At 38.5% G+C, this 21089-nt stretch overlaps 1 protein-coding gene across 1 annotated transcript; it reads left to right on the top strand.

Moving 5' to 3' along the window:
* The first annotated feature begins 52 nt into the window (after positions 1 to 52).
* EIF2S1 (eukaryotic translation initiation factor 2 subunit alpha) lies at positions 53 to 19128 on the top strand. The gene is made up of 8 exons (XM_021004656.2): positions 53 to 209; positions 3894 to 4135; positions 10522 to 10601; positions 12726 to 12877; positions 15522 to 15628; positions 16374 to 16471; positions 16822 to 16965; positions 18596 to 19128. The coding sequence occupies exons 2-8, from the start codon at positions 3895 to 3897 to the stop codon at positions 18719 to 18721; spliced, it is 948 nt and encodes a 315-aa protein (XP_020860315.1). The 5' UTR covers positions 53 to 209; position 3894; the 3' UTR covers positions 18722 to 19128.
* The last annotated feature ends 1961 nt before the right edge of the window (positions 19129 to 21089 follow it).

Genomic DNA, 21089 nt, shown 5'->3' on the forward strand with positions numbered 1-21089 from the left:
TATGGTTAAATAAAGAAAAAAAAAGGTCTCGCCGACGTCGGCGCCTGCGTAAGGGGTGAGGGGTGGCCGCGCAGGCGCAGAAAGCCCGGTCTCAACGCACGCTGAGGGCAGCGGCGGCTGGTTCTGGTGCGGCCCGAGTTCTGGGCATCTCCCGGAGTGTAGAGAGCGGCGCGGGGACCCGGTTCGGGACCCTCACTCACAGATTTCAGGTGACTCCTCCTTCCCTTTCAGTTCCCCCCGTCCCATTCCTCTGGGGCGAGGACAGGCAAGCGAGCGGAAGCGCTGGGCCGGCCGGCCGCCCGCTGCTGTCCTCCCTCGTCTGTCCCTGCCTCGCGCCGGCAGCCGTCGCGGCCTCGTGGCTGGCGAAGGCGGCCGTGCGGAGGGAGAGGCGCTCATGGTGAGACGGGCCCGGAGGGGGCCGCTTCGGCCTCGGCCTCGTGGGCTCCCGGGAGAGGCCTCGTGGGGGGTGTGGCCGCGGCGGCCGGAGAGCTCTGTGACCTCCCACCCCCTCCACATTCGGCCCTCCCGGAGTGGGGACCCAGGCGGCTGGGTCTGCGGGGACTACCCGACTTCCGGGCTTTGTGTGCAGGGGCCTCCACCGCCCCCCCTTCCCAGGCCCTCCCTCGTTCCGCCCGCCAGACCCTGGGCCAGACGTGCTGCTGGGGGAATCGGGGACCTGTCGTTCCAACCTCTGAGAGTACGACGGGGCTGCTAGAAAAACCCTGAAAGAGCACAAATGGGCGAGCGAGACGTTTATGGGCCCGGTCTCCGGTGTCTCGAAAATCCAGGGTTTAATTCTATAGGGATAACCCTGAAGTAGAAGTGGTGAAGGAGCGCTGCTCTTTTTCGTTAGGATCGGGAGTCTCAAATCTGGGGTCATGTTCATCTCGTTGTACAAATGGAAAAACTGGCTCTGGGAGGTAGAAGTGACGTTGCCCGAGGTCTTGGCTTAATAAGCTGTAGAGTTAGAATCGTGGTCAGGTTGGCATAAAGTTGGCTGTGCTGTGATTTCGGAATTCTAGAGTTTAGCGTTTTCAGTTTTGTGTTTGAACACATCAGTGAAATTTCACTATCACATACAGCGTCCATTCTGTGATCTTTCACAATTTTTCCCGAAAAGTCGATTACTTGCCCTGCCTGAAAATTAGTTGCAGTTTATTTTGTGTAAGTGTAGCACAGTGGATGGAGAATTGGCGTGTGATCCAAGGAACCTGGGTTCGAGTCTCACATCTGAGGCATACTGGTTGTGTGACTCCGAGCAAGCCACTTAATCTCTCGGTTATGTGAGCAACTCTCTGGAAGAAAGTGCAGCATTTCCTTGTATCAGTAACATCATAGGTCTTGCCCCTAGCTGTTATATACATACAAACACATTCTCTCTCCTCTCCTTCCCTCTCTCCTCCTACCCCTCTCTCTGCTCTCTCCTCCTCTGATAGGACGTAAACTCCTTAGGGATAGGCCGCTTCTTTTTTAATATTTGTAAGGAGTAAGAGGTTAATAAATGTTCAATAACTGAGTTTTTGTAGTATAAGAAATACTGTTTCATTTTAAGTTTAATGTTTTTTTTTTTTTGGCTAGGCAGTGGGGTTAAGTGACTTGCCCAAGGGTCACACAGCTAGTAAGTGTCATGGTGTCTGAGGCCGCATTTGAACTCAGGTCCTCCTGACTCCAGGGTCAGTGCTCTATCCACTGCGCCACCTAGCTGCCCCTCATTTTAAGTTTAAAGGAATGTCTAAGATAATTTTTTTCTCCATTTTCTTACTAAATTACTTTTTGAAGTTTGAAAAATAGAAATATCTTAATTTTAGCCATTTGGGAATTGTTTTTTTCTTAATCTGTTATATGATGGGTTAACTCCTTGTATAGTGCTCATAGCTGATAAATCATCTTCATAGCTATACCCTCATTTACTCCTATAAAGTAGTATTAACCCTATTTTTCAGAGAAAGAAGCTGGCTAAGCAATTTTCCCAAGATCCCATGACTAAGTAGCAGAACTGACCAAAATAACCAGCCTGCCATTGAACGCCAAGGCATCACAGTTCTCTGATTCAAAAGAATTTATTAAGTTGTTTGATGTGCGGTATTATTTATGTGGGATTTGGTAAGGCAGCAAACTTTTATGTGTAATGAAATACCATGTTATTTTATAAGTAGAAGCAGTGTGGTGAAGTGGATAGACTGCCGATTCTTAGAATCAGGAAGTCTTGGGTTCATTCACTCTGTGACACTTAGACCTCTGGGCAAAAGTCACTTTACCTTGTTGTGCTTCAGACAACTCCCTGGGGCTTTGAAATAATGGATTTCTTGAATTCTATATTGTAGAGGAAGTTCTCACATTCATTGGATTGTGATGAAGTAGAAATGTTTCTGGTGTTTTCCAGTAGATTATTTTGGCAATTGTGCGAAGGATGGTTAGAGAGGGAGAGACAAGGCAAGAAGTTATGAAGCCCTATCACCATTGAAATATTGGAAATTGAGAATGCAAAGGCTTCAGCATCCCCTCTTGTGTCTACCATCCTGCAACTGAACCTAGTGATGGAATAATATAGAAAATATGACCAGGAGAGTTGTGGTCCCAGAGATTGTTATTATTTCACAAGTATTGCAATGAGAACTAGAGAGTATCCAGAAATGGAAACACTGGAAATACTAATTCTCAGGAGCAAGAAGCATAATGGAAAAATAAAAAGCTGTAAGAATTGGGGAAAGGTCACTATTGCAAGGCAGGATGAACAGCTACAAGGAACAAGAATAAAAGGACAGCCAAAGAAGATTTTGTAAATAACAGGGAAGAGACTTTTCACTGCACTGAGTGGAATGTGTGACTTGGTTGTGTGATTTTTCACCTCATGTCTTGCAAGCTGGACAAAGATGTCTTCCGAAGTGGTTAGACCTTATCTTCCTCAAGCAGATACCTCCCCATCCAAGTTCGATGAAGAGAAGAAGCCTGATGAAAACACTACAGTTGCAGTACCTTAATCTTATTCAATAAAGCTATTTACAGTAACTGGGTTAGTTATATTGGGGGGTTTGGGGGATCATGGCTTGTGTTTACAGTTAAGTATAGGAGTAATGAGAAAAGTGGAAGGCAAGACAATATTTTTTTTTAAATTGGAGAAATGGACTTGCATCTGTGGTATTGAATGTAGAAAAGTTACAAGACACCGAGGGATCTCAACATGGATGTATGAGCAAATTCAAGTGGCAAAAGAGAAAGAACCTCCTAGAAAAAAGTGGCATTCGGGGTTTTTTTGTTTGTTTGTTTTTTGTGGCATTTAATTAAGCTAGTCCTTCTATGTGTCTGAAATTATTTCCTTGTTTGTGATAGTGTTATCACAACTCTTTTTTCTCCTCTTAATATACGTGGTAACACCTGTTTTCAGAGAAATTAAGGCTAGGGTGAGGTGGTTGTCTTTTGGTTGGATTTTTAAAAAATATTTTTTAAAAAATTACAGTATGAGTTTTAATCTTATCTGCTGTGAAGAAAGCATGCTTCTGGTTTTACTTCCTTGACAGACTAGAACATATTTATAACAACAATGCTGCCCTACCCATCGTTTGATATTGCTTAAAATGGGAGTATTAATAGTACTTTACTCCTGGGCAATACCTTTCATCCTTAGTTCTCAGTGTTTTACAGACACTAATTATTTTTACAGTATCTCCTTGAAACTAATGGTAAAGACACACCCATGCGCCACAAAAATCTTTAGCAAAATTAGAAATAAAATTTGTTTCTTCATAGTGTACTCAGAAAATGGTTAAAATTTGAAAATAAGCAACACTTTTTTCTTTTTGGTGTCAAGATATAGAAATTTCGCCACCTTAAACCTATAAACTTTGTGTTGGCTTCCGTCTGAGCACTGTTTGGTTTTTTCATTCCAATTGCAGAATGCCAGGACTAAGTTGTAGATTCTACCAGCACAAATTTCCTGAAGTGGAAGATGTAGTAATGGTGAATGTACGGTCCATTGCTGAAATGGGAGCTTATGTCAGCCTATTGGAATACAACAATATTGAGGGCATGATTCTTCTTAGTGAGCTCTCTAGAAGGCGTATCCGCTCCATTAACAAACTCATCAGAATTGGCAGAAATGAATGTGTGGTTGTCATTAGAGTGGACAAAGAAAAAGGTAAGTTAAAAATGAACTAGGAAATTGTTCTTGATTTGAATGTCGGAATCACGGTTTTTGAATATTTTTGTAAATTGTCTACTTCAAATAAAAAGTGTCAAGTACTATTTTTTTTAATAAGCATGGCTTAATCAACCCCTTTTATGGTGTATTTCTTTGACTCCTTTAATAACCTTCCCTTCTGTATAAACATTAAAGCAATTCTCATCGAAGAATTGCAGGCCTGAATTGTAAAATCTACTATCACAACTTGCCTTCTTCTCACTCATTCCCACATGCCTGCATTTTCATCCCTGTCTGTCTTCTTTCCTCAAGGCCCACCTTAGCTGACACCAGATTTGGTGGTGTCATGGATTGATGAGGTCTTCCCTAATTGAGCCACCTAAAAATGATTTCTCCATACTCGTATTTCCCAAGAAAACTACCTGCATCTTTCCTTTGCATTCATCACAACTCCATCTTTATACTTATGCATGCATTTCATGCAGTCCCTAAGCTCTTGCATGGAACTATCCTGGTTTATCACCTGTGTATTCCCACTGCCTTGCAGCTGGTAGGTACTTATTAAATATTTTGGGTAATTTGGAAGGTGTGGTAATGATGAATGTTAAAACAATCAAATGACATTTATTAAACATGATAAGCTCGTAATCTAAGCAAGAAGATAGATACAACATGTACACATGTCAGTATATACAAAATAAGTAAACAGTGATTTGAGGGGAAAGCACTAACCAGCAGCTGGGGAGATGAAGAGGGACTTTATATAGAAAATAATGCCTTAGTGAGAGAAGTAAGGAGGGAGTGCATTTAGCCTGTGCAAAGGCACACACCACAGGAACTATAGAAATGGAACACTGTGTATGAGAAATGGGAAGGTTTGTGTGTGTGGTGGGAAAGTGTGTAATCAGTCCAAAAAGTTAGGATGGAGCCAGTTTGTGAAGGTGACAAGAGTCTATGCTTTATCCTAGAAGTAGTAAGTAACTACTAAAGTTTTTTGAGTAGAAGAATAACTGTTTTAGGAAAGTCATTTTGGCATCGATGTAGAGGATGGTTTGGACAAGAGAAAAACTTAAGACGGGGTGACAAATTAGGAGGCTGTTGCAACAGTCCAGGTGAGATAAGGGCCTGGACTATGTGTTGTTCAGTTGTGTCTGATTCTTTGTGACCCCATTTGAGGTTTTCTTGGCATAAGATACTAGAGTGGTTTGTCACTTCCCTCTCCAGCTCATTTTAAAGCTGGAGGAAACTGGGGCAAGCTAGGTGAAGTCATACGGCTAGTAAGTGTCTGAGGCCCGATTTGAACTCAGGTCTTCACTGTACCACCTAGCTGCCCCACTGTGTCACGTAGTGAGTAGAAAGGAGGAGACAGGTACAAGAAATGTCGTTGAAGTAGAAACAGCACAATTTAGCACCTTATTAGTATGAGAGGGGAGGGAAAGAGAAAGTAGAAGGGGCAGCAGCATGGTTGGGAACTGGGTACCTAGAAGGACAGTGGTGTTCTGGATAGAAATAGGAAAATTCAAAAGAGGTCCAGGTTTGAGGACATAAATAATGGATTCACTTTTGAATGTGTTTAAAATATCATGCTTTCCAGTTCAAGATGTCAAGTAGATACAGAGTAGTGATGTCGAGCCTGGAGCCCTGTAAAGACACAAGGGCTCCATATATAGTTATGGGAGTCATCTGCATTAGCAGTGATAATTAAACCTGTGGGAGATGATGTGATCACCTAGAAAGAGATGATAGAGGGATGAGAGAACAAGGCCCAAGACAAAACCTTGGAGTATTCCTGAAATTAGGGGCCATGAAATGAGCCAACCAAAGGAGACTTGAGAAAAAGTGATTCTGTAGGTAGAAAGAAAAACCAAGAAAGAATAGTGTCACAAAAACCCAGAGAAAAGAGAGGATCCAGGAAGAAAGCATTGTTAACACTGCAGAGAGAACAAGGAAGGTGAAGATTTGACAAGACTGTTAGACTTGGCTATCAAGAGACCATTGGTGACTTCAGAGAGAATAATCTGTTGTTATAAGATTGGAAATCAGATTGCAGAGGGTTGAGATAGGTAACTTTTAAAAAATAGTTCCTGAGAAAGGGATAATACAGGGTATGTTAGGACCTAGTGAGTTGTCTTTCCCAGGATGGGAGACACTTTGACATATTTGTAGGTGCAAGTAGTAGATTGAAAAGGGGAATGAGGGTTCACGTAGGGAGAGCTTGGTGTCCTGGTAAGTAGAAAGGCTGTCTGTGCCAGAAACTAGAGTAAAGGAAAGAGACCATGTTAAAGGGATATAGGATAAAAGGAGAAGGGTGAGTTGAAAGTCTCTCTTTTCAGTAAAATATGAGACTAAATCTTTTTTTTTTCCAGTAAACTAAAAAAAATCACCAACAAACATGAACATTTCCATACAGCAAAGAAGGTCAGAAAATGGGGATTGTATATAAAACCACGGTTTGACTACATCTAGTTTATTTCTGTTAAAGTACATTAAATCCAGCAGTAGGAACAGAAAGGAGCCATATAGTGGGAGTGTTCCAGAGTTGGAATTTGGTGAGGAATGAGTGGTGATTAGGAATAAGGGATTTGACCTTAGAAAGTAGTGTAGATTTGAACTGGCTAATTAAGGGACTGAGATTGGGAAGAGAGGAGAGAATGAATGCAGAGTTGAGAGCTTATTGAATTTATACTGTCCAATATTGTTTACCACTTCTTTATGGACCATCTTATATTACTCTGTTTCACATGTTTAACTTCTGAAGGAGATTATAAGCTTCTTGAAAACAGGGACTTGGTCTTAAATTTCTTTTTTCTCCTTCATGGAACTTCCCATAATGCTGGCTACCTAGCCAGGTACTCAATAATAATCAAATAATAATTTGATACCATTAACTAAGCCTCTGTCTTTCCTTTTTAGATTTAGAAAGCTAGATAATTTCTGTTATGTCCTTTGGGGACAGAATGTAGTCTTACACTTTTTGTTCCTTCTGTTATACACTTCCCAAAGTTGTTTAAAGGGATCAGTTTAACTATTTAGTTGATTATTTTTCTGCCCAAAGCAAAAACTGACAAAAGAATATAGCTTTTTGTTTGTACTTCCTCTTAGGCAACTACCACTGTCTTGATTGCTTGGACAGCTTTTAAAATTATTTTTGTGTGTATATTTCTATTCCTTAAGAATAACTAAGTTGGGAATTTAAGAGTGTAATTGTAAGAGTAATTTAAGAATTTGTAGAGTGCTTTACAGATGTATCCTTAACCAAATAGCAAGGTGTCATCTCTATTTTATTTATGGTTGAGAAAACTGAGGCACAGAAAAATAAAGTGGCTTTCCCATAGGCACACAGCTGTTATCAAAGGTGAGATGAGGGAATCTTCCTGATTCTTAAAAGCTGTTACTCAGCATTGTAAGACCTGTGGTCTAATTCATATGTGCCCATCCGTACATACTTCATCTTATGCAGCTCTATTTGTGTCCTCAATAGGGCCGGATCCAGCATGCCACGGGCATTTCTCTAGTTTCTTTGACACTAGGGTAGGTCCCAGGAGAACACGTAGCTCTCCATCTATTATCCTTCCCCTTTCATTACATGACTGGCCCACCTCCGCTTTCTTTTGTTTGCTTCTTTGATGATGTCTTTTGGTATGTAATTATTGTTTTTGGCAGCATATCGTAGGCTGTTAAAATCCAACATCCACCTCTCCATTGATGTTTACCCTTGTTTCAGGGTAAAGCTTGGGGTCATTAAAAGTACTGCTCAGCTTCCAAAATGCAATCCAGTCAGTTTCCTTTCTCCTATAATTTGTTCATTCAGCCAAGTATCATAGTCTGGACAACAGTCATTTTTAATCCATTTGTTTTTTCTTGTGGGGAAGGTGAAGCCAAGCTCTAAGTGATTGTGGCTTTCACATGCACTGCTCTGGGACTCAGTGCAGCAGGCACATCTGGCAGACAGAAGCATCGGTAGGATCTGAACATCTAACAAGAATCCCTCTTTCATTGGGACTCTTGCTTGAACTTCCTCACTGGTTTTGATAGATGTCTTTGGCAAGTTTGTGTCTCTCTATTGATATTACTAATTAAAGGGGCAATGAAAAAAGGCATATAGGTAGCAGATGCCAGCCTCCAGGTAGAAAAGTCATGGACTCAAGGCAGATGGGGAGTGGGGGTGGGAGCAGGGTATGGGCAGATGGATATAGATATGGACATAGCCTATGTGGGATTCGTTTTGACTACACGTGTTTGGGGGGGGTATCTTGTTTTCTCAATTTGAGGAGAGGAATGATAGAATATGGCCCTGGTAATAAAATGAAATTAAAAAGCAGATATCAGAGAAAGAACTATGCAACTTTTATTTCCATCAAGGAGAACAATCTTCTAACTTAAAAAAGTAGAGCAAATTTGGTTAGAACAAAATTGAATCCCAAGATGGGTAAGGAAAATAGTAAGGATGCCACATGATGTCATGAAAAAAGTACTGGGTGACCGATCAGGTTAAGTTGCATTCTAGTTTTTCAACTTATTAGCTCTGCATTGTTGACTAAGTCACTTAGACAGCCTCAGCTTCTGCAAATGTCTCTATTTTCAGAAGAGAGAAGGTAAATTCAAAAAAGTGATAAATCAGTTTGATATGCATCTAGGCAAAATTACATAGCAGGTTATTAAGTGGTAGTTTTTGAGCATTTAGAAAGGGTGGCAATAATCACTGAGTTAATATTGGTTCATTGAAAACAAGTCATGCAAAACCAACATTGCTTCCTTTCAGTTCAGTTCAACAAAAATCTAAGTGCCTGCTTTATGCAGACCACTTTAAACAACAAAGGAGGATACATAAGACATTTCTGATCTAAAGGAATTTAATTTAGCATAGGAATTAGGCATACACAGATAATACATGAAAAGGTTGTTAACTGGCAAGTATTGGGTTTAGGAAGACTTTCTGGAGAAGGTGGCACTTGCATTGGCCTTAAAGGATAAATAGGAATTTAACATGGAATTGACGGAAGAGAGGACATTCTAACATGAGTAAAGGTACAGGAACAAACCTCAGAGCATATTTGGGGACAGAGTGGCTTGGCTGGATTATAAATAAAGCACAGGTAGGAAATAATTTGAGAGGAGGCTTAAGGACCTTGAATTCCAGGCAAAGTACACTTACTTCTGCTATAACACCTGTTTCAATAGGGTAAATTTGTTCCAGTGTGAGTGACATATTAGGGAACGTTTTGAGCATAACACAAATTTCAAGTTTGCTTCTGCACCTCCACAAGTAAGCTTCAGGTCTTTGTCAAAGTAAAGGGCCATATTTATTGTATATCTTCTGGTGTAGTAGGAGCTGTGAAAGGAGAAGAATTGAGGCTGGTGCACATCACTCCCTTGCCCTTCTACTATATGGCACAGGCTGACCAGCAGCCTAGGGCTATTGTATTATTTATTGTATATTACTGTATTTATATTATTATATATTATATACATTATATATATTATATGTTATTGTATTTCTTAACCAATTGACATTTATAAAACTGTGCTACAATTTTTTATTATGTTCCTATCTTTTTTGAATGTGTTACTGACAAGTTTTGGAATGTTATTCCCCAAACCCATGTTTTCCATAAGTTCTGTTGTTTTATTGCATAATTTTGCATAGCATATATTGAGTTATAGCAGAATGACCTATAATATGACATTTAATCTGTAGGCAGTAGGAAATGACCAGAAAGTTTTGGACAGAGTAGACATATATAAGGATAGATTGGAGAGAAGTAACAACATAGGCAGTCAAAATGGAAAAATGTAGGAGGGTTAAATAGATTTGTAGAGTCAACAAGCATTCCTAAAGATTGCCAATTGATGGATTAACCTGGGCTAGGTATCTTTTTTGTTGTCACTGGGCTCTGATCTTTGCTTTATCCTTCTCTTTTTTTTTTTTCAACAATTTGCATGACCCCATGTTCATCAGATTTTCAGATGGCACAAATCAATGAGAGATAACCAGTGTGAATGTAATTTATTAGGAAGCATTCAAGATTGAAGAACATCTCCACTAGTAGTTAATAATATTCTGAAACTAGCAAGCTGAAATATGCATGGGACAAATGTTAAAGTCTCACATTTCAATTTGAAAATAATGTTGAGGGAGACTTGAATTCACAGTGGATCCATAGGATTATAGGTTTTAGAGTACCCAGTCTCCTTTGTATAGAGAGAAAACTCAGATTTAAGTTAAGTAACTTATTTTAATCCATTCAAGAAGCAAGTAGAAGAGCTAGGAATTGAAATAGGTCTTCTGACTCCAAATTCTGAATATTTATCTTGAGAGTAAAAGTTGTGATCTCAAGAACATTGTTTGGAAATCCTAATTTTTCTTAATTTCCTCACATCAGGATATATCGATTTGTCAAAAAGAAGAGTTTCTCCAGAAGAAGCAATCAAATGTGAAGACAAATTCACCAAATCCAAAACTGTAAGTTTAATATTAGAAGAAAACTGTTTAAATCAGTGTCCTTTGCAACCAGATTGCCTTCCCATAACTCAAAGGAACATACATGATTGATGGCATGTTATATTTTGAAATAATATGAAATCAAGACTAATTTCAAGAGAATATTCATTGGTTAGGTTGAGGACAGACTAGTGGCTCTAATAGATATTCCTACGTTTGCTGTTGGCTTTAAAATTGTTAAAAGAGACTCTTGGAGTCAGAGAGGTTTCACAATAAGGAGACCTCAGCGATGATATGCTACAGTTTTATATCCAGTGTAAGGAAGTTAGTGTTGAAAGTTATTGTTTTAAGGTAGCTTTTAGCCAATTTACATGATTTCTGCTAGTTTTGGTTGGTGGCTAATTAGGTAGTCCCCTTTTCTGTAAATTTTGGAAGTTTAGCCATTTTTTGGCTCCTTTTGGCTCTTTTCTTTGGGGATGAGGATCACAGATACATCCTGCTTTCTGTTTTAAGGAGGAGTAGGACTTGGGTAACAGCTTACAAGATCTCTGAGCTTGGAAGGACAGCAAAGGATCTGTAAACTGGTTTGTTGTTATTGCTGTTTTTGCTTTTCTGGTTCCCCCCACCCCTCCCATTTAGTCCTTTCTGGAAGTGTCCCTGCATGTCAGTCATGGGCCAGGAGAAGCCTTGAGGTAGTAGAAGCACTGACTTGGAGGCAGATGACCTGAGCTTTACTGGCTCTGGTACTTAGTATGTAAGTGCTGTGTGAACCATGCAGTGTTGTATGAATGCCAGTTATTACTATTCATTGTGTATCTCACTAAAGCTCTACCTCAGAGGCCTCAGTGTGGTGTGCAAGCGACTCTGGGTTCATTAGAGCAGTCATGAAACTGTCTACTACAAATTGGAGCTATAATGCAGTCTGTGTGGAGGAATACCCACATGGATCCTTGAAGTCTTGCCCATTTCCATTGATGCATGCTTCATCATTTCTGTGTTTTAGTTTTTTATCTTTTGCCAACTCCCATCCAGATTCACTACCCATACCCATGTTTATGTTGTTTGTTCCATTTTCCTGGGATCATAATTTGTCTTTTGTACCATTGGTTCTTTTTTTGTTCTAATTTCAGAGGTAATTTTCTCCCTTGTCCCATGCCCTCTCTAAAATAATGTCAAAATCCCAATAAATTAATGGTTAAAAAAAAAATTGCTGGTTATCACTTAATGTTACCTTTGTGATCCTTGGCAAGTGATTCGACTTCATTGGTCTTCCTCATCTGTAAACTGAGGGAGATGAGCTAGATAGTTTATCTTTTCTATCCCTAAATTCTATGAGACTAAAAGTATGAAGACTTGAGCTTTCTTACAGAAAAAAATAATAACCACTCAAGTTTATTTTCTTACGGAGAGAATGCATATTGCAGATAACATTCCTTTTTTTTTCTTTTTTTTTTTTTACAATTTTTTTGGGGGGGAGCGGCTACGCAGTGGGGTTAAGTGACTTGCCCAGGGTCACACAGCTAGTAAGTGTTATGTGTCTGAGGCCGGATTTGAACTCAGGTCCTCCTGAATCCAGGGCCGGTGCTCTATCCACTGCACCACTTAGCTGCCCCAAGATAATTCCTTTTGATAGCAACCTTTAATATGTGCAGAAAGCTTTATTACAGAAACTCTTAATTGTTGTATACTCAAATGAACTACAGCAAAATGTTGAGTTCTATATTAAAAAATCCAAATGTTATGTTACATTCATAGGAGATGTTTCTTGAGTGGGCTATAGCAGAGGTGTCTGGGAGAAGCTGCCTCTAGGATCCATTCTTTTTGAGTTTGACACCATTGATCTACACTGACTAAATCACAGATCCAGGACCTACCTTCCCTTTTCCCCAAAAACAAAAAATTATTTACCTGCTTTATTTGGAATTGTATCTGAGAGGGAGAGTAGTCTTGGCTGGTGCCACACACACGCGCACACACACACACACACACAGAGCTTTAATTTCGTTTCATTTATAAATTAAATGGGGGAAGGGAATGAAGACTGTGGAGCAACATCACCAGGAAATTAACACAGTCTAAAAACCAAAGTGATGGTAATGCAGATGAGTGTTTTTCAAATTGTTAAACCTCCCTTTCTGATTCTAGGTTTATAGCATCCTTCGCCATGTTGCTGAAGTGTTAGAGTACAGTAAGGATGAGCAGCTGGAGAGCCTATTCCAGAGAACTGCCTGGGTCTTTGATGACAAGTACAAGAGACCAGGATATGGTGCCTATGATGCATTTAAACATGCAGTCTCGTAAGAATCTTTTTAAGAAATTGCATTTCTGCTCTCGTAGAAGGCAGGTGCAGAGTCTTAATGCACTTGTTAACAACATTTAATAGTTTAATAATATAGTAAAATCTTGTTCTTTCCATCAGTGCGAATCAGCAACTAGTTTATAACTTAAAATCTTAGGCAGTTACAGGGAACACTGAGAAGTTAATTGACTTGCTCATGTAATTACTATTTTTTTGAGTGAGAACTTGAACACCAGGTCTTCCTAATTTCAAGTCTAACCCTCTGTCTTCTATGCTGCACTATAAACAGATTTTGCACTCAACAAATACTGATGGAATAATAGCTCTGTACCAAAAAAACCAAATCTTGATATTTAAAAGACTGAGATTGCTTTAAAGATATGCAGCTACTGCCACTTTTCCTCTTGAGTTGCCCTGATTTTAAAATAGGCAAAAATTATTCTGTGTTCCATTTTCTTACAAGTCATCCTAAATGGAAGTCACGTCCAAGTGGTTCTGTTTGCCCCTTAAAGTAAGCAAGCTCTAATCCTTACAGGAAGTAGATTTCACAGTTGAGACTGATCTGACCCTTGCCCGTTCTCTGAATGAGCAGGCTATGTTTTTCCTTTGCTTCTCAAGGATTTCCTGAGATACTTAAGTTGATTGTCAAATTCATTTAGCTGTGAGCATTCTCTAAATTTAGAACCCTGATTGGTCCCTTAATGCCTAGATTTTGACCTGTGGGTTTTCAAGATGAATTTTAGACCAACCATACAAAAGGCCTTGGTGTTCCTTCTGTTGATATGACAGTCAAACATGGGAGACTTGTTTAAGGCAAAGAATTTGCATATTTTATTTGTGTGTTGCTTATTATACTTTTTTTAAAAAGTACATTCCACATTTTTTTCAAGTAAGAAATTATTTAGCTGATATTTACATGCTGCCTTAATGTTTACAACGTATTGCATATTCTAATTTGATCCTTGCAGTGCTCCTTTGAGATAGATATAGGTATTGTCCCCATTTTACAGGTAAGGAAACTGAGATCTAGAATGATTAAGTGATATACTCGAGGTCACATAGCTAGTAAATGTCAGGAGTAGGATTTGAACTGATGACTCCAAATCTTGTGTTCTTTGTTTAGACTGAACGTCACAGTCTCTCATTTCCCACTGTATTGAGTAGGGGCATTGCTGGCGGGAACGACAGCAATATAAGAATACAGAGAGGTTCGAGCCTTTTGATTTGCTTGTGGCTACTCCCACAATTTCTATTTTGATGTTGACCTTCAAGATTTTGTCTAGGTTAATGTGGCATATAATCAGTCAACCAGCATTTATTGATCACCTCTTATATGCCAGGCACAGGTTGTCACTATATTTCCACTTGGCTTAATGAGCGTTTGATACATCTAAAATTCCTTTTAATTCCTTCTTTAGATTAAATTCTTAAAAGCATAATTAGAAAAAATAATTAGGGGCTTCTTTGTTCTATGGCCACACAGGTGTTTGAGGTGCCATTCCAGGGCATCGGTATTCCATTTCCATCCACAATAAGAACAGATTAATAAATAAGTAAAATAGTTCATGGTTTGGTATTTTTTTAATAGTTGCAAGGTAATCTAGATGTGTTCAATATGAATCTTGGTGCTTTTGTTCTGTCTTACTATTACTACCTTCCTGTACTCAACTAGATGAATATCATTACATTGGACTTTTGCATATGAGGTTCTCTCTTGAAGACTAAATAGAAAGAAAAAGGAAGTGATTTGTTAAATTTATTTTCAGCCCACTGGACAGTCTGGATTTCCCATGTACCTTTTAAGGAAATAATACATTAATTTTAAATGTCGCCATTTAAACAGTGCTTACTAGGTACCAGGCACTGTGCTGAGAGAGAATAGCCTCTGCCTTTAAAGCACAGGCAACATGCGTACATAAGTATAGGCAAGATACAAGCCAGGTTAGGCACTACTAGCAGCTGGAGGGAGCAGGAAAAGAACTACTGCAAAAAGAGATGCCTATAGAAGAAAACTGGAAAGGTAGAGAATAACTAGGCTGGGGAAAGCTTTTAAGTGTCAAGCAGGAAAGTTTAAATCTGATCTTAGAGGCACTAGGGATCCACTAGAGTTTGTTGAGGAAACATGGTCATATTGGCACTTTAGGAAAATCACTTTGGTAGTTGTGTAAAGGATGGCTTGGAGAGGGAAGAAACTTGAAGCAGGGAGAAGAATTAGGATTGTTGTAGTAATCCAGGCAAGAGGTGATGAAGATGGTAGTTGTTGAGGGAGAGAAGATGACATGTACGAAAAGATACTGTAGAGTTAGAAATGAGATTACAAAGAGGGTATATTATTTGCAGAAACTGTCAGAACTTAGTATGTCATTGGAAAGAGCTATGAGTATGTTCAGATATATTAACAGTAGTAACACTTTTAGGGGTGGCTCTAATTACAAGGTGAATTTAATGAAGCAAATTTGTGAAGTGCAGGTTACTATGCCAGGCAGTGTAGAGATAGTAGATACAATGAAATGTTAGAAGAATTAGAAAACTCCTAATTAAATTGCCCATCTTCCTCAGAGCCCCAGAAATTTTGTTTCTAACAATTTGTATGTAATATCACAGTCAATATTAGCACATTCAGTTTTTTAAATTTGCTTCAGAGACCCTTCGATCCTGGATGGACTGGATTTGAATGAACGTGAAAGACGAGTGCTGATTGATAATATAAATAGGCGCTTGACACCACAAGCTGTCAAAATCCGAGCTGGTAAATATTAAGTTGTTTTGGTTTAAGATTTCGCATTCATTAAGAAAACTTTTAATAATGAATCTTACTGGATAAAAAATTTCTGGATAAGCAAATTGAATAATAGCCAACATTTATATAAAGTTTGCTCTGTGCCAGGCACTGTGGAATTATTATTTCAATTGATCACAACAGTCTTCCAAGGTAGGTGCTATTTTGAGGAAACTGAGGCAAAGAGGTCACGGTCACATAGCTAGTAAGTCTCTGAGGCTATATTTGAACTCTTTGTCTTTCTGGCTCCAGGACCAGTGCTTTATCTACTGTGCTACCTGGCTGCCCCATATAGTAATGTATAATGAAAAAGTATTTGCAAACATACCAGTCTTTTGATCTTTACCAGGAAAGAATACTTAGAATATACTATTTTGCTGCTATTGAATTTTCACAAAATTTATATGTTGTAGCAATGAAGCCTGTTACAATTATCAATTCAGCAAACTCAAAAGTGATTTCTTAAATTTGGGGGGGGTAGTTTAATCATTAGAAGAATTTGTGTAAAGATGAAGGGGGGACATAAGCTCTTTAACTTTATGAGTAATAAATGATGAGATTACAAAATAGTGTAGCTTCCATTTTGTTGTGTAGTTGAGGTAAATGAGAATTCATGGTATGAGATATTATATACAGAAAATCTATGTCAGATTTTTAAAACCTTAAAATCTTTGGACATTCTATTCACGTTAATTCACTATTATCTATTTCTTAGATATCGAAGTGGCTTGTTATGGTTATGAGGGTATTGATGCTGTAAAAGAAGCTCTGAGAGCAGGTTTGAATTGTTCCACAGAAAACATGCCCATCAAGGTAAGTGACACCCAATCCACATAAAAATCTAGTCTTGTCATTCTATTTTCCTACTTCACAAGAAAGCAGTTTCTTTTTTAGTTCATGTATATTCCTTATATTAGATGAGTTTATGACTGACCATGATAATGTGGGGTTTTTTTTCCCCTTAATCATAAAATAAGGCAATTGCTCAGAGGTAAGATTGTATGGAAAGAGACATTGAGCACTCAGGTCTGATGTTCCTAAACTAAATGGTATTTTAAAATAAGAAGGATAGGACTAATGATTTAATATAATAATTTATACTGTGAAGAGAGTTTCATTGTATTCAGAATTTGGTGGAATTATTATCTTCCCTTCTCTTGTAGATTAACCTGATAGCACCTCCTCGGTATGTGATGACCACTACAACCCTAGAGAGAACAGAAGGTCTGTCTGTCCTCAATCAGGCTATGGCTGTCATCAAAGAAAAGATTGAGGAGAAAAGAGGTGTCTTCAATGTTCAAATGGAGGTGAGAGAGGTTTTATAAGGCTCCTAATTAGTGCCTTGGTTATTTATATGCCATTAAACTTTTAACTTTCATGGTGAGAAATGAAGTATTATGGCTATTCTTATTAATAAAATTTACGTGTACCTGAATGAGCAAAATTTTAAAAATTAAAATCAGATACAAGTATTTGGACTAGTATTTTGGATTAATAAGAGGAGCTGTCAGTGGAAAACTATTCATTTCTGTGGCTCTCAGATCTTATTAGAGGGTTTTTTTGTTTTTTTTTAACCCTATTTATTTATTTAGTGAGGCAGTTGGGGTTAAGTGACTTGCCCAGAGTCACACAGCTAGTGAGTGTTATGTGTCTGAGGCCGGATTTGAACTCAGGTACTTCTGACTTCAGGGCTGGTGCTCTATGCACTGTGCCACCTAGCTGCCTTGAGGATTTTGTTTTTGAGGGAGAAATGGCCCTTTAAGGGAGAAAATGAGTAAATATTTCCAGAGTTTGTTGCATACAATTTCATTTTCTTCTTTGAGGTTTCATATAAAAATTACCTTTTCCTTTTTAACTAAAAAATGTTATTAATCTCAAAATAAAGAGGTTACAATTAACCCCTGCCCCACCCACTTTCATGCCGCCTTGGAATGTATGACAGAAATGTCCAGAGAAGATGAGAGAGGCAGGAGTAATAAATTTGCTATTAGTATTATTCAGATTTTGACTTGTCCAAAGCTAGAATGTTAGGTACTCTTCACTCAGCTGGTGAATTATCTCTTTTTTACTATAACAGCAATAAAAGTAGTAATAATAACTGGCATTTATACAGCAATTTAAGTTTTTCAAAGTACTTTACAAATATTAATTCTCATTAGATCTTCACAGCAACATTATTAGGAGGATGCTAATTACCATTCACATGAGAAAACTAAGGTAGACAGAGGTTGACTAACTTGTTCAGGGTCAGACAATTAGCAATCATCTGAAGCTAGTCTTTCTGACTCCAGGCCCAGCACTCTACTCCGCTTCACTGCTCTACTCCTTACATGTTTGTGTCTAATGGCAACCACCTTTAAGGCAGGGTAGAGGAGGCAGAAGAGCGAAGGAAAAAAAGTAGCATGATGACTTTACTCTGTATTAAAAAGGAATAGCAAGTTGTACATAAAGTTGGCATGTGCAGTCATCTTTTTTTTCTGTTCTGTGTTGGGGGGGAATAAAGAAGTTAGATTTATGTAATCTCAAAGGTCCTTTCTATCTCTAAAAGCTCTGAGATTCTGTGATTCCTGCTGTGGATCTTATTTTGAAATTCAAACTTTTTTCCACGTTTTGGTGGTATTTTAGATGTTCCCTAGAGTAGTCACTTTCACAAACGCAAATATGTTATTTTTTAAAGTTGTTTTTAAGAGTTTAATAAAATGCCTGGTCACAGGGTTTTTTTGTTTTATTCAAATTGAAAAATATTCAAGAATTTCTTCTATTTGTGACTGTCGATAACATCATTTATTTTGAAACTGTCAGGTATTTTACAGGGCAATTATGAAAGTTGCCATTTTGAAGAATTTACTGCTAGACATTAAAATGTGTCAGAGAAACTGAATTGGTTGCTTGCTTAGCTCTTAAATTTTGTGTAATATGCTGATCCTCTTTCCACAGCCCAAAGTGGTTACGGACACAGATGAAACTGAGCTTGCGAGACAGCTGGAGAGGCTTGAGAGGGAAAATGCTGAGGTGGACGGAGATGATGATGCTGAAGAAATGGAAGCCAAAGCTGAAGATTAACTTTTTTGGGAAAGGGCGTCCAACTGGAGGAACACAGACCAGCTCTTCTTGGCTTAGACACTGTAGACTTGAAAGTTTTCCAGTATTGAAAACTTCAAAGCTGAATATTTTGTATTTGAAAGTATTTAAATGTTTCAACAGACCAGCATGTGAAATGCCCTCCCAAATGCTGGCACATTGATCTCTTTTAAAGGGAGTGGCCTAATTTCACTAAGAGACTAAAACCTCACAAGCTGAGACCATCCACACAATTGGGCCTGAGGTTTTCAATCTCTACTTCTGATTGGCAGCCGCTTCCATTTAGTGCCTCTTTGAGATTTACCAGGAGCACCAAAAGCAAACAGTCCCATTCTTTCTACATTCATTGTACTCAAGCAGAACGTTCAATAAATTTCTGGGATATTTAACTAGGCTTCTTCCTTCTTCACTCCTATTGAAAGCATTCCCCATCAAAGTATAATGAGAATAGGGAGTTAAGAATTCAGAGTTAGGAGTACTTGGGTAGGTGAGCAGCTGGCCTTTGGGATCATACCTCAGTGAGAAAAGAAAGGATTAACTCCTTGGATTAGAAAAGTTTCTGTCAGCTAGAAAAAGAAGACATTGCAACATCCTTTCAAGAAAGAAGGAAAAGCAGAAATAGGTAGTTAACCTCCACAATAATAGAGTGTTGCAGTTTAGGTATATCAGACATAAAAAGGTTTAGGCATTTGAGACTCTTAGGATGATGGTTCTTAAAATGCAACTAAGTAATTGTACTGTACCTCTTAACTGCCTAAAAATAATGATCATAAGTGGTGTGATTTATCATCATCCAGGTTCTGTATTGCTTCACTTGATATTTGCCTTTTAAGTTATAGTTGAGAATAGTAGAATAGGAAAGGATACTGTTCCTTTAAAATATTTTTTTATTAGAACTTTAAAAGAATGTTTAACAATGTTTAAAATGTAGAATTGAGGTAGCTTTTTTAATAGGGAAAAAAAATAGATTAGGGAGGTGCCATCAAGGGATCGAACTCCCTAAAAAGGAAGAGTAATTTATACATTACAGATTTGGATGGTGGTGTATTTCTCATGAGTTTTTCTTTGGAGTCAAGCTAATTGAAATTAATACTATTAATTTGGACTATGATTGGATTACATTTTGCCTACTTTTAAAGGTAGGTAAGAAAATCTAGGGGTAAGTGGCATTGTCACTTTCTGGTATAGTTATTGTGGATATTTGTATGATCTCTTTGATCATAGATTGAGTCTCTAACTCAGACTATTGACCTTATAGGAGGTAACTGTGGAAGAACATGCATGAGATTGATCCGGGCCAACCTCATTATTGTGACTCAAACAAATATGTACTGAGCTAATAGGCACTTCTGGTGCTATTTCAAGGTCAGATGTCTTACTTCAGTCTCTTAGGGGCTGGGGTCACTGTAGCTAATAGGGAGTATGGAATAAAAGTGAAGAAGATTATGTAACGGAGAAATAATTTCTGCTCTGTTCTTTAGTCACCTTCAGGAAGAACCCTTTCAACTACTCGGAATATTCTAAAAGGAGCAGGAAAGGTCACTTTCTTCCCTCTTTGATGTCTAAGTGAAGCAAAATGATCTGCTTCTCAACATTTGGTCAGTGAAATTTGTCCCTTAGTGAATCTTTCACCTTCACATTCCTTCTGAGAACAAGTACTCAAAGAAATCATAAACTAACTGGTGTGGGGCACTTCAGACATACCTTGGAATGGAAAATTGAAATGTCATCAAAATTTTTCTATAGACATTTTTCTTTAGGCTTTGAAAGTCCAGGGTGACGGGGTAGTGCCAAGTGTGCACAGAAGTGGATAGACATTGAATTTTCCACTGTGAACTCCAGTGGAATTTATCATGTAGAATTCAGACCATTGTTAAGTGTCCCCTCCTAGGTGAATATAGCATCTTTTGTCATTTCCCATATTACTCTTCAAGGAGTAGATCTGTGCAAATTTCTCAGCATGATGGAAAAAACAAACATGCTCAACTTTAGAGCATGTTCTATTGATTGGCTTAGTGGCATCTTTTTATATGACATGTAAAATTTGTATGTGTGTGTATTAAACCAATTCTTAAAAACTCAAGGAAAAGGAGTTGGCACTTCAGAGAGCTGCTGTAGGTTTTACCTGTGGAACTATGCATCTTTGGAGATCGTGCTAACAAGATTAACAATTGAAAAAGAGGAGCTTAATGCATCCCAGCAGTCATTAGCCTCCTGTATGTGGTTGAAGTGCATAATGCAGTGTGCGTGTGTGTGTGTGTGTGTGTGTGATACCATACACAGCTAGGTGATACAGTGGACTACTAAGGGAGATCAGAATTCAAATCCTACCTCACACTTAAGTTTTGTG

This window comes from Phascolarctos cinereus, unplaced genomic scaffold, assembly GCF_003287225.1.
Source record: "Phascolarctos cinereus isolate Bilbo 61053 unplaced genomic scaffold, phaCin_HiC Scaffold_3;HRSCAF=262, whole genome shotgun sequence".
In the NCBI taxonomy this organism is placed as follows: domain Eukaryota; kingdom Metazoa; phylum Chordata; class Mammalia; order Diprotodontia; family Phascolarctidae; genus Phascolarctos; species Phascolarctos cinereus.

What these genes read in the sequence shown, in the direction of transcription:
- EIF2S1 (XM_021004656.2), top strand. Translation starts at nt 3,895, where the DNA reads ATGCCAGGACTAAGTTGTAGATTCTACCAGCACAAATTTCCTGAAGTG. An exon ending in GCATTTAAACATGCAGTCTC is followed by an intron (nt 12,878 to 15,521) that starts GTAAGAATCTTT and finishes AATTTGCTTCAG; the next exon opens with AGACCCTTCGATCCTGGATG. An exon ending in AGCTGTCAAAATCCGAGCTG is followed by an intron (nt 15,629 to 16,373) that starts GTAAATATTAAG and finishes TCTATTTCTTAG; the next exon opens with ATATCGAAGTGGCTTGTTAT.